Consider the following 13,765-nt stretch of genomic DNA (forward strand, 5'->3'; position numbering starts at 1 on the left):
ATTTTTTTTTATTTTTATCTTTTTAAATTTTTCTTTGCTAAGTAAATGGTAATGACTGGACAAATTTTTTATCTTCATGTTTTATTTATTTATTTATTTCTCTACACGGAGAAGAGATGGATAGATAATCGTTTAATGTTGTAATTAGATATTGTTTTTTTTTAAACTTATTTTTAATTTCATTTTGTCAATTGATTCTTAAAGTACAGCCTGTAAGAGACCCAGTGCCTCATCTCTGAATGACTAAACTAAAAACATCACTAAGAAACCAGATTAATAATGACACTATCTTTATTTCCCTTTGCTTTAGTACCTTTTAACTAGTGTTTTACTTTCTCGAACATTTCGAAATATCTTGTTTGTAACTCGGACGTTGGAAGACACGGAAGATCTGGAGCTGATTTCCACACCTCGGTTTCCCCTGACAATAGTTGCTGCTCAGCATCAACCATTAATTAATCAGAACCCTAAACTACCTGATGCTGATTCATGCAACTCCTCACACTCTGCTGCAAATCTCCGCCTCTTTCAGTGTCTGCGTTTGAGACCGAGTTCTTCATCTGCGGCTTGGCGCCGCTGGCCGACCAGCTCGTCTCCCTGTTTTTCGTGCAGGAGCACCTGGACCAGATGGTAAAGCTTAACGCCGGGCAAAACGTGCATAAAGGCCGAGGGCATTAGGTGACAACCCCCGTTAACGTCTCTCCACGCAGGACGAAGAGGTTCGCGCGCGGCCTCGCCTCGACATCATCCAGCCGCTCGCCGAGAGCTGCGAGGAGATCTCGTCCGACGCCCTGAGCGTCCGCTTCTACCAGGACAACGAGTGCAGGGACTACCGCCTCGGTGAGACCGTCCAGCCCACCCAGGGAGAAATGTCACCCCGCCTCTCCCTGCGGCCCTGATTTTATTATGCGTCGACTAGCAAATGTCAGCGGTAAATGCTCGGTACGCGGAGCCATGAATGCATTTTCATTAACAGAGCATTCGGAGGGAGAGTCGCTCTTCTACATCATCAGTCCCAAGGACATCGTTGTGGCTAAGGAGCGGGACCAGGACGACCACATCGATTGGCTGCTCGAGAAGAAGAAATACGAGGTCGGCGTGGCTGAACTTTACCCGCGGGCCGCTAAAGGTTAAGAAGGAATGTCAGGAGTCTCATTTCTGCGTGCTTCCTCTGCCCGAGACAGGAGGCGCTGATGGCCGCCGAGATCAGCTTCAAAAACATCAAGAGGCACGACGTTCAGAAGATAGGGATGGCTTACATCAATCACTTAGTGGAGAACGGGGACTATGACGCCGCTGCCAGGTCAGTGTGCCGCGGGTTTACGCCCCCAAGACCAGCGTCTTCTGTCCAAATCCAACACTGCAAAAATGGACCTAAAAATAAGTAAAATGTTCTTAAAATGAATGTTTTTGTCCATGATTTGAGCAGGAAAATAAGATCATCTGCCAATGGAATGAGTATGTTGACCCCTAAAATAAGATAATTAGACATCCTGCACTTGCAATAACATGATGGAGACGGATTGTTCTTATTTTAAGTGCAAAAATCTTATTCCATTGGCAGATCATGTTATTTACCTGCTCAAGGACAGATGCACTCATTTTAAGAAAATTTTACTTATTTTTAGGTGCGTTTTTGCAGTGAAAACCATTTTCAAGAGCTAGATGTAGAAGGAAAGCCAATTTGATAGATACAAATCTGAAATAAGTTTTTTTTTTCTAGTTAAAGTGTTTATCAGAATCAGACATACTTTAATAATCCCAGAGGGAAATTACTTTTGTTACACGCTCCAGATATTCAGATATACAAACATTTTATATATATATATATATATATATATATATATATATATATATATATATATATATATATATATATATATATATATATATATATATATATGTGTGTATGTATGTGTATATATATATATATATGTGTGTATGTATGTGTATATATGTATGTGTATATATGTATGTATGATTCTCGACAACGAAGACAAGATGTTTTCAACCCTTTAAAGCCTGATACCAGTAAATGTGAGGAAACTTTACATAAAAAAAAGAAAATCTTTTATTGGTCGCTGTAAACTAAAAGAACAATAAAACATCAGACTTTCAAATTTTCTTTGTATTGTAATTGATGTGTTATACAAATTAAAATACATTTTCCTCATGTTTTCTGCATTGTAATGTAGGGGTTGTAAAACATATTAACTTGTGTGTAGTTAATTGAATGGTTGTTGAAGAGGCAGATACATTTGGAGTTACTGGGTTAAAGTGCTTTATAAATTAAGTTGGATTGGAAGCAAGTTAACATTTAGCTTATTTAATGGTATTTCCAAAGTTGAACAATTACAATTAAAAGCTGAGTCCAGAAAAAGCAACGTATGCAAATAAAATCTACCGGTTCAAGAAGATTAGTTAAATATCCCACAAGATAAAAGGCAACAAAAAGGTTGTGGACCTAGTTCTTGTTTTTAAAGATGATTGAAGTTGTTTATGCACAATTATTTCACCCCCTCAGTCACAGTTTAGATGAATACATAAAAAGATAAGAAATTATTATCACATTATACTCATGTCTGTATATAGATGATTTCAGACCAAGCCTGTATGTCATTACCTATAATATGCTATTATTAAAAGCTTTGTCTACAATTTCTCCTGCAGAAAATGTCAGAAGGTTCTTGGGAAAAACATGGAGTTGTGGGAGAATGAGGTGTACAGGTTTAAGACCATCGGACAGCTGAAGGTACGACACTGATTTATCGTACTTTAAGCAGACAAACACATTTCTGTCAATATCTATTTTTCACCTCCTCTTTACCTTCAGGCCATCAGTCAGTATTTACCCAGAGGAGATCTGCGTCTGAGACCGGCCATTTATGAAATGATCTTGCACGAATTTCTAAAAACTGACTATGAGGTACCTCGTCTTCTCTTGCGGTAATCGTGTGTTTTATAAGTTACATTTTTTTAAATGATCGCTTCACCACCCTGTTTCTTTCCCCCTCCTAAAAACAGGGTTTTGCTACACTGATCCGGGAGTGGCCTGGAGAACTTTATAATAACATGGCCATCGTCCAGGCCGTCAACGATCACCTAAAGAGGGATCCCACCAACAGCACGCTGCTCACCACGCTGGCTGAACTGTAAGTAACCCCAACGCCTCTGCTACCGGCTGTTAAAATAAGACTAGAGACACAATACTGTGTCACGTCACCAGCTGAAAAGTCGTAATGCTTTTTCCTCTTGGCGTTGGATGCCGTCTCAGGTACACGTACGACCAGCGCTACGACAGAGCCCTGGAGATCTACCTGAGGCTGAGGCACAAGGACGTCTACCAGCTGATCCACAAACACAACCTGTTCTCCTCCATCGAGGACAAGATCGTCCTCCTGATGGAGTTCGACAAAGAGGTGAGAAAACGAAGCTGATATGTAGTCGGTCGGCTCTTGAATTGATCATAAATGTGTACACAGGAATTGTTCCAATGCCACCTTTTGTAATTGTCCACCTGTTGTTGTCATCAATTTATTGTCCTGGTTAACCTTAAAAGCCAAAAAACAAATCTGCCTGCAGGAAAGTCTGGGTGCATTAGTTTGCAGGAGTCTGAACAAACACTTGGATGGAACAGCTTTTCGTTTACATTCAGCATTTAGTCTTGAATTCAATTCAATTCAACTTTATTTATATAGCGCCAATTCATTAAACATGTCATCTCAAGGCACTTTCCAAAGTCCAATTCAACCAGATTATACAGATTGGTCAAAAACATTCTTAAGGGAACCCACTTGATTGCATCAAAGTCCCGACAAGCAGCATTCACTCCTGGAGAAGCGTAGAGCCACAGGGAGAGTCGTCTGCATTGTCCATGGCTTTGCAGCAATCCCTCATACTGAGCAAGCATGAAGCGACAGTGGAGAGAAAAACTCCCCTGAACTGTGGAGACTCTGACCAACCATAGATATCCTGGTTGTAGCTTCTTGAAATTTGCACAGAGGTTACTAACGATCCAAAACAATTTCACTGGACAAAGATATAAAAAACCATCCCATTTATTATGAACTGGGGAATATACGATGCAACAGCGACATACAAACATATTGAGCAAAGGGGATGTAAAGACGAGAGAGAGATCTGGTCAGGCAGGCTGCAAAACTGTAGGAGTTTCTAAAAAGTGCTGGTCTGGTTCCACATGTGGCAGAAATCACCTTTTTTCTCTATAATGTCTACATGACATTATGAAAAATAGTTAAGATTCAACTTTGCACTGTGGGCGATTGAGACTTCAGTTAAATATCTGAGCCATAATTGTAAAAGATATGTTTGCCTCACAAACAACCCTATCATTCAGAGACCACACCCACCTGGTTTCCTTTCTCAGCATCACAGTGAGTCCTCAAAATAAAATAGAAGATGTCACTGAGAGAGAAAAATTACCTTTATTTTTAATGGCCCAGAGCTAAATTTGTTGGAAAATCTGTGGGAGTCACCTGTAGAGACGTCCTGACGATCTCACAGATGTGGAGAATATCTGTGAGGCAGAGTGGACAGGTATAAAAAGGTGTTTCAGCAAAGCATGATTTTAAGGGAGTAGACTCTTATGCATGTTGTTGCAGTATATTCGGGGTTTTTTTTTTTTCATATTTTTCGGCAAATTGGGTGAGTTTTACAGGATACACGTCACATTAGAAGCGTAAATTTGTGACATCTGTCCCGTTGTAATTTCTTTAAACCCTCAGAAACTTTGCATTTCACCGGAGAGGGGCTGTTTTTACCTGCAGCTCTGTCCAAATAACGTCTCATTTTATGTTTGCTAGAAAGCTGTTGATATGCTTCTCGACAACGAAGACAAGATATCGGTAAGTGACCAGGACTGTTCTGAATCCTTTTCGTCCTGTAGGGAGACCCGGCCTCTGCTGACGGTTTTTTATTTCCTCTAACAGATAGACAAGGTGGTTCTGGAGCTAGACGGAAGGCCTGAACTGCTTCACGTGGTGAGCTGTTGTTTTTTATTATTATTATTTAGCATACTTTGCCACAGATTTAAACTTTAACCACATACTAAAAGTTTGCTCGCTCTTTCCCCCTCCCAGTACCTTCACAAACTGTTCAAGCGAGATCACCACAAGGGCCAGAAGTACCACGAGAGACAGATCGGTCTGTACGCAGAGTACGACCGACCCAACCTCCTGCCCTTTCTGCGGGATAGCACGCACTGCCCTCTTGAAAAGGTGCGTCCTACCGAGTTAAAGTCAGCAAAGTTAAGTAAAAGAAAGTCCTTTCTAACCTTCTCGTATTCTGACTTTGTTGCTCAGGCTCTTGAGGTTTGCCAGCAGAGGAACTTTGTGGAGGAGACGGTCTTCCTGCTCAGTGAGTGCTGACGGATGAACACGTTCGTTGTTAACCTGACCCAAGCCAGATTGATATCCCTCCACCTAGCTTCACTTACATCCATCTGGCACATCTCCCATAGAGAGTGATTTCTCCAACCAATTTTATTGTCCAGCCAATCAGGACGCAGGGCTGGAGTTTCATAGATGTGACGTAGTGGAGAAGCGACCGTGAGACTGTTTTGATTCAGACAGCAATGGCGGCTCGCATCGAGGAAGCAAGCGTTAACATTGATGCTGCTATTTCTTCCGTGTTGTCCAATCTACCTAATATTGTTTCATTTAAAGAACATCAGAGAACGGCTCTGAAGGCTTTTGTTGGTGGAAACCATGTTTTCGCCCTTCTCCTGACCGGATTTGGCAACTTTTGTTTTCCGGGGCGCGTCCACGGCGGAGCGGTTGGAGCGAACCATGTTAGGAAGCCTTTAGTCTTCGACGCGTCAATAAAACGCGTGCCACTAGAGCCGTAAAAGCTCGGTGTTAGTGGTTGAAATCATAGACATAATATAAGAGTAGACGCCTCATTGGGCGGGTTATGCCCATGCTGCGATGCGTCAGAGCGTCCACCATCTTAAATGTGGCAAATCTGCAGTTACTCAGTCACTTAAACAGTATCAGAGGGACTTTAATCTCTGAACATACTTTGTATTCGTAGTATTTTTTTTTGTAATATTACAAGTTTATTTTCGTATCCCTTTAGCTTCATTCTCCTGAATTTATTCTCCTAAAGAATAAAAATATTTAAAATAATCTAACCTGGCCCTATTACTCCAGGAGTGAAATAATTCTGCAAACTGTGACTATTCTGGAAATGTTCCCCCTTAATTCTCATAATATGATGTTTTTATCATAACATTATCACTTTTGTGTTTGCTTGTTTATTTTTACTTTATTGACCTAGGACTTTTTTTCCTCATATTATTAATTTTACCTCTTTAATACTCACCCAAAAAGTCTGTTCCTAAAGGTTCACATGTGACACGGTTTAATGAAATAATGAAGACCACAATGTTTAGATTTACTAAATTGATCCTTATATTCATAACACATACACACACACAAAATATATATATATATATATATATATATATATATATGTATGTGTGTGTGTATATATATATATATATATATATATATATATATATATATATATATATATATATATATATATATATATATATATATATATATATATATATATATATATATGTATGTATGTATGTATGTATGTATGTATGTATGTGTGTGTGTGTATATGTATATATATATATATATATATATATATATATATATATATATATATATATATATATGTATATGTATATATATGTGTGTGTGTGTGTGTATATATGTATATGTGTATATATATATATATATGTATATATATATATATATATGTATATGTGTGTGTGTGTGTGTATTTATTGCAGCACAGGAATGAGGCATCTTCTCTGATTCACGTTCACAATAACAGAACTTAACTTTTTTCTGCCACATACAATATGGCGGTGATGTTGACGTGCGAACCTGCGCCCTATGACGCGTCTACGTATATATGTCTGTGGTTGAAATAGCACATCGATAAAGATGACAGACAAGTGGCTTATCCAATCATATGCAATGATGTTTGATAAGGCCCAGCCTTCTGAAACGCCATTCCCATGGATCAGTTCCAGATGGATGAGAGTGGAGCTAGGCGGAGCAAAATCCATCTGACTAGGGTCAGGTTAGTTTGTTGTTGTAAATTGGGGGGAATAATCGAGTTTGTCGCTCCCAGGCAGGATGGGGAACTGCCGACGCGCCCTCCAGATGATCATGGAGGAGCTAGAGGACGTGGACAAAGCTATAGAGTTCGCCAAGGAGCAGGACGACGCAGAGCTGTGGGAGGATCTCATCACTTACTCCATAGACAAGCCGCGTGAGACGTCACATCTTTATTTAAACTGCACCACCTGGTTACCGTCTCCACTTAACGTTTCATCTCTCATCATACCGTCTCCTTTGACGTGTCTGATTCCAGCCTTCATCACTGGCCTCCTCAACAACATCGGCACTCACGTGGACCCCATTCTGCTCATCAGACGCATAACCGAGGGGATGAAGATCCCGAACCTCAGAGACTCCCTGGTGAAAATCCTCCACGACTACAACCTGCAGGTTTGTCCACTTCTCGCTGGAGAACTTCTGCTCGACCGGATCTCCTCTGCAAAGGAGAGGCGGTGAATGTTTAAAGGTTGCATAACCACGTTATTTTCCTTGTTTACAGAGTTTTTATGAAAGATTTATCACGTCCTGCTGGCTTTTTAGTTGTTATTTTGCCGTTTTACGGTTTGTCTTTGCTCCATTTGTCAGTGAGTAAAGCCGTTGTTGTTTATTTACAATAACCAGGAAGCAGCTAACGGCTATTGATGTCTCCCAGCAAAGTAATTAAAGCAATGGTCCAAGATCTAGTTTAAAAAACAGCAAAATAATATATGATTCCAAGAAGGAAAAGACTGGAATAGTGCTGGGAATACAGTATGAGCGTTGGTATCCACTGTACCTAAAGCTAAGCTGCTAAGAGTTGATTGATGTGAGTAAATGTTCAGATTTATGCTGTGATATTAGTAATAGCAATTATCTTCTTAGCCTCAACAGTCTGAAGTAAAAACATTATAGATTGATTGATTGATTTATTGATTGATTGGTCCTTACTTTGATGACTATGTCCCTGTTTGAGTTTATGAATGACAATTTTCTTCTTGATGTTCTCATATGAGACTCTTAGAGTTGCTATAGATCGGTTTATTTAATTAATAATGGTTGGTCTTCGATCACGTCGAGCTGCCGCTTTGCATTTCAGAGTGTCCGGTTCGGTTCGGCATTATTATTAATAGTGATTTGTACATTTTTATTTTATTTATTGTTACGCTTTCTGACAGTTCTGCTGTACTGCCAGTAGATGGCGCCACATCAGTTTATATCTGCTCATCGGTGCTTGGGTTATTTTTAGGCTCATAAAGGACTATCAATACAGTATCAGGATGGATGCTTGGTGTATATAACCTTATTTTATCATGATCAAATGGTTTTTGGTCTTTTTTTATAGTCATATAATGTGGCTATATACCTTAAACTTTGCCTCCTGTCCATCATACACTTTGCAACAGGATCAACTGCAAAGGCATTCAGGCTTTTTCACATTTTGGCCTGTTACAACCACAAACTCAATTTTTTTATTTTTTTATTGGGGTTATAAATACTAGGTTTTGTGTTTCCATGCTAAAAATCTATATGTTGTGGCCTTCATTGGTGCATTTGTATTTAGCCACCCCAAGTAAATCCACGTTTTTGCTGTAGGGGCAAGTTTTGTGGAGATTTTCCTCTTTTGCAGAATACTTCAAGCTCAGTCAGATTGGACGGAGAGTTTCTGTCTCAAACGTTTCAAGTCTTGCCTCAGATTCCCAGTTGGATTTATGTCTGGACTTTGACTGGGCCACTCATCACAACAAGGGGTCGGCAATCTTTCCAGCCCTAGGAGCCATTTCTACCTTCGGTCCAGCTATTTATAATTTGTTTAGAGCCATAAAAGTGAAGTGAGCCCTTAAAATAAAAAAGGCTTGTTTTTACAATATCTACAACTGGAAATACATGTGGATTTTTAAACTAAAGAGGAAAAAAAACGACTTTATTTGCTTATAAAATGAATAAAATCATTGAATATTTAGATGAAAGAAAATTAATATTTTTTGTTTATGTAACAATCTTTTCATATATATATATATATATATATATATATATATATATATATATATATATATATATATATATATATATATATATATATATAAACAAAACCAAAATAAAAGCACAGTTTCCAATCAAAAGAGAAAAATTACTGTACAACACAATATTCCTGGCACTATTAGTGTAAAAAAAACAGCATCTGTTGATTATCTGTAGTTTTAAAATACAGTTCATTCCCTTTTAATTTTTGGCCAAAGTTATTAAAAGGTTGCAGACCCCTGATCTAAACCATAGTAGGTCTGTCTGGGTGTTTAGAAGATGAACCACCTCCATAGTCTCTATTTATTTATCCTAGTCCTTATTTAGCTCCATCTATCTTCCCGTTGACTGACCAGCTTCATTGTCCCTGCTGAGTACCAGCATCCCCACGGCATGATTCTGCCACCGACTTGTTTTAATGCTGGGAATGATGTGTTCAGGGCGATGTGCAGCGTTAGCTCTCCTCTACATGTGGCCTTTTGCATGTAGACTAAAACCTTTAATTTGGATCTCATCTGACCAGAGCATCTTCTTTCATGTTTGACGTTTTCCCTGGACCCTAAAATCTTTGACAAGAGCAGCTGTATTTATACCTAGAATAAATTATACACACGTGGACTCTATTTACTAATAAGGGTGATTTCTGTATAGATTTGACTGCAGGTATCAGAGGAAACAGGACTGAATACTGACCATTAACATTATCTTAACCTGGCACATGCATGAAATCCCAATAAATGACACTAAGGTCTGTGGTTGTAGCATGAAAAAAATGTAGAAAAAGTAAAGGTTTGAATATTTGTGCAGAGCATTATAGTCACAATCTTTATTGACTGTTAGTAGAGCCTGTACAGTAAATGTTTATATAAATAAGAGTAAAAATGTCTTGCAGTTAATTTATTCGGATTGGTCCAAAACAGAAATGTCATGAAGGTTTTTTTTAAAAAAAATCTTCTTTTATCTCCCGTTTTCAAGATTCTCCTCAGGGAAGGGTGCAAAAAGATCCTCGTTGCCGACTCGCTGTCCTTGCTCCAGAAGATGCATCGGACGCAGATGAGGGGAGTCCGGGTCGATGGTGGGTCTTTACACCGATAAAATTGAGATGGTGTCCGTTAGGCCAGACTCCTAAATACGCCGTTTCTGGGTTTTTTTTTTTTTTTGTTCTTTCAGAAGGGAACATCTGCGAGTCGTGTCACAGCACGATATTACCCTCAGGTAACGGGACGCTGGCGTAGCCGCATCCAGCCGTGTGGCTACGCCAAATCATTGAATATTTGTGTATTTGTTTGTGTTTCAGACATGGCGCAGCCGTTCAGCGTGGTGGTGTTTCACTGCAGACACATGTTCCACAAGGAGTGTTTACCGTCCTCAGGAACCGTAGGTGGAATTTCCCCGTGGTTTGCATCTTCTTCTTTTTTTTTATCTGTAATGTCTCAGCGTTGTTTCCTTTCTTCTCAGATTCCTGGGATGCAGTTCTGTAACATCTGTAGCGCGAAGAAGCGAGGCCCTGGAATTGGGATACTTGAGATGAAAAAATAACGGCTTAAGGCGCCTGCAACTATCGATGCCGTTTGTCTCCTTTTCCTCTTTCCTCCTCGATGCATTGATCAATAAGTCACTGAGCTGCAAACCGGCAGATATGCTGAACATGTCGTCTGGACTTCTGCTGAATATTTACAATTAACAAATGTAACATGATGTGCTTTGTTCTGCTTCCCACTAATGTTATTTGCTGAGAAAAAATAAAATAATTTAAACTCTGTCTGTCTTCTGTCCGGATCGGGTTGTTCTTTTCTCAAATCGTGGGAAGAGAACAGCAATAATGTAGCCGTGTAACATTTTTAATAAAGGTGATGGGGAAATATATACTATAAAAAGTGTTTATACACTTTGGACCTTAAAAAACCAATGTACTCTATATTCATGGTCATACAAAGACCTGAGCCCAACTCAAGTCTTTCCTTAATACCGTAATGCTAGAGATGGACTGGAGCAATGTCCAATTCTGAGATGTTATTTAAAAAAAAATGCATATTGATGGCAATGTTGTATTCAATTATACAGTACAATATACAGTTAAACTTTAAACAATTACACTTTAAAAGTGGCAGGTTTGTGATTTAAAGAAGATTGCAGTTTATTTTGAGTTTTACTGCATTTGGCTTTTCTTTGTTCAACTGTTGAAAAGATTGGTTGGATGGGGCGCAAAAACTGTATTTTAGATCACAGGGGGGGTTTCACCAAGAAAGTTTTGGGAACCAATTTTGGGTTTTGCCCCCCACCCCAAATAAAAATGTAAATAAATTGGATCGAGTCAATCTAGCCCCCTTTCCACACTGTATTTTATTTTGATGTGTTGAGGGCTTTCATGATTTGTCCATACCATACCGTTTTATTTCTAGAGTATTTTAAAAACAACACACATACACACATGTATACATAAAGCACACTATAATGTAAACAAAAGAAGGAAAACAAAACGAGTACAACTGAAACACAGATGTAAAAAAAAAAAAAAAACTCTGGATTAAAAGCCAAAGAAAAAAGTGTGTTTTCAGGTGAGCTTTAAAAACATCCAGAGATGGAGCCTACCTGACCACCAGTGGCAGTTCATCCCACAACTTAGGAGCCAGAACAGCAAAGCTCTTTGGGAAAGATAAAGACATCCAAAAAGACACAAAGCTATATAGAGTTGGAGCAGTTCAGATGAATAGGAAGGGGGTAGCTCATTTTAAAATGGATTCTCAACAGGGAGCCAGTGGAGGGATGCTAAAACTGGAATTAGGTGTGCACCCCCCCCCCCCCCCCCCCCCCCCGCCCCCCCAGATTAAAAGAGAATTACAATAGTCCAGGCTTGAGATAATAAAAGCATGGACCACGATTTCAAGATGCCGTCTAGGCAAGACGGGCTCAATCAAAAGGAAGATTTGATCACAGCATTTGCATGTGTATCAGGTTTGAGGCCAGATTCCATTTTTTTTCTCATAAATTAGAGACACTGGACTTTTCATATGGGGTCAAAGATGAACGATTCAAGGAAGGAACATTGTTTGGACTGCAGCTGCAGGATTTAAAAAGCATGCCCTCTGTCTTTTTTTTTTCATTAAAACTGAGGAAATTCAGAGCCATCCATCTCTTGATGTCATCTAGACACTAAAGTTGAGGTTAAACAGAACCGTTATGTTTTAGAGGAAAGTAGACTTGGCAGTCATCGGCATACAAATGAAATGGCATGCAAAGCTTCCTAAAAATAGGAACAAGTGGCGGTAAATAGAGAGTGAATAGGAAAGAACCAAGAATGGACCTCTGAGGGACCCCCCAGGGGAGGGCAGGTGAAGCAGAGGTAAAATCCTCCCATATTACACAGAAGCTCCTATTGGTGCAACAAAACATCAATAAGACATTTGCTGTATGTAGTTTGACATCAATACAGTGATGTGAGAATTAAGCGTTGATGTTTCTGACTTTTTTCATACGTAATGGCTGCACATGCAAAAAAAAAAAAAAAAAATGAGTGGAAGGTGTTACAGTCTTGCAAGTTTTCTAACAGAGAAATTTACTGCCGTAAGAATCCTGCCTGATAATTTTGCACATATTCCCAGAGTTCTATCTGTTTTTGGCAAGTTTTAAAAAAGAATAAATGTAAATGTTGAACATTTCTGCAGTTATCAGGGTTTAGATGTGAAACCTTCTAAAACCAAATTAAGGAAGAGGGATACATGGAAAACCATCCTCAGAATGCTTTATGTTTACCAACCTTGTATGGGTTGTGAAAATGATGGTGGCAGAGAGTTAGTCAGTTTCATTGAAAAATATAGCTTTTTACTCCCAACGGGAGATTAAATGTAGTTACTCAAACTAACCTAATTTCTTCAGAGCAATAACAGATGGTGGCTGTGTGTGGGGAAGCTCTCTAGATGGAGGCTGTGTTATTCATTCGTCTCTGCCTCCACTTCTTCTACCATGATGGAAATGGTATTTACATATTTCTGTTTCTACTAAAATCTTCAATTGTCTCCAATGTTTTGTTCCTTCAAGATGAGATGATATTTCCGACACCATTCCCACAAAGATGTCCACCAGCTCTTTGTACCAAGCTTTTTAATATATCTCTAACAACTGCAGTTATGTGAGTACTTGTGTAGATGACAGGATTCTGACTTGCAGTGTCTGTGGTGTAGCAGGGTAAGTCTGTCTTTGATACGGGGGGCGGTCCTTGGTTTGAATTCCAGTGGCATCAGGAAGGGCATTTGGTATAAAAACTGACAGATCTGCATGCAAGTTGTAATGACTTGCAGTGGTGGCAAGTGAATAAAGACGCAGTGGGAAGGACTCACCCACAGGTCTCTGACTCTGTGGTTTTCCAATGCTGCTGATCACCGAATCAGACACAGAACTTTGTATTCTCTCACATGGTGGTCTGCTTGTTAGGTAGTCATTTGTCAAGGGAATTCTGGGGGCCTTAAAGTTTCTTTAAGGATAACACCACCCGGGTTAATTTCACTGGAGAAAACAAAGAACGTGATCCCACTGCCTGCTATATCCTGATTACAATGGGACACCTGGAAGTATTTCTATTATTTCTTATAATAGGAATTTTATTT

At 39.2% G+C, this 13,765-nt stretch overlaps 1 protein-coding gene across 1 annotated transcript in view; it reads left to right on the plus strand.

Moving 5' to 3' along the window:
* vps41 (VPS41 subunit of HOPS complex) overlaps positions 1-10,922 on the plus strand; it is a 33,954-nt gene extending 23,032 nt beyond the window's left edge. Inside the window, exons 11-28 of the mRNA XM_036125378.1 lie at positions 533-630; positions 711-840; positions 977-1,092; positions 1,185-1,303; positions 2,671-2,752; positions 2,834-2,926; positions 3,025-3,152; positions 3,275-3,419; positions 4,824-4,865; positions 4,950-5,000; positions 5,100-5,237; positions 5,322-5,376; positions 7,174-7,314; positions 7,417-7,553; positions 10,137-10,236; positions 10,332-10,376; positions 10,459-10,538; positions 10,620-10,922. Coding sequence (XP_035981271.1) covers positions 533-630; positions 711-840; positions 977-1,092; positions 1,185-1,303; positions 2,671-2,752; positions 2,834-2,926; positions 3,025-3,152; positions 3,275-3,419; positions 4,824-4,865; positions 4,950-5,000; positions 5,100-5,237; positions 5,322-5,376; positions 7,174-7,314; positions 7,417-7,553; positions 10,137-10,236; positions 10,332-10,376; positions 10,459-10,538; positions 10,620-10,700 — 1,781 coding nt within the window. The 3' untranslated portion in view covers positions 10,701-10,922. The remainder of the gene's footprint in view (positions 1-532; positions 631-710; positions 841-976; positions 1,093-1,184; positions 1,304-2,670; positions 2,753-2,833; positions 2,927-3,024; positions 3,153-3,274; positions 3,420-4,823; positions 4,866-4,949; positions 5,001-5,099; positions 5,238-5,321; positions 5,377-7,173; positions 7,315-7,416; positions 7,554-10,136; positions 10,237-10,331; positions 10,377-10,458; positions 10,539-10,619) is intronic.
* The last annotated feature ends 2,843 nt before the right edge of the window (positions 10,923-13,765 follow it).

This window comes from Fundulus heteroclitus, chromosome 21, assembly GCF_011125445.2.
Source record: "Fundulus heteroclitus isolate FHET01 chromosome 21, MU-UCD_Fhet_4.1, whole genome shotgun sequence".
NCBI lineage: Eukaryota > Metazoa > Chordata > Actinopteri > Cyprinodontiformes > Fundulidae > Fundulus > Fundulus heteroclitus.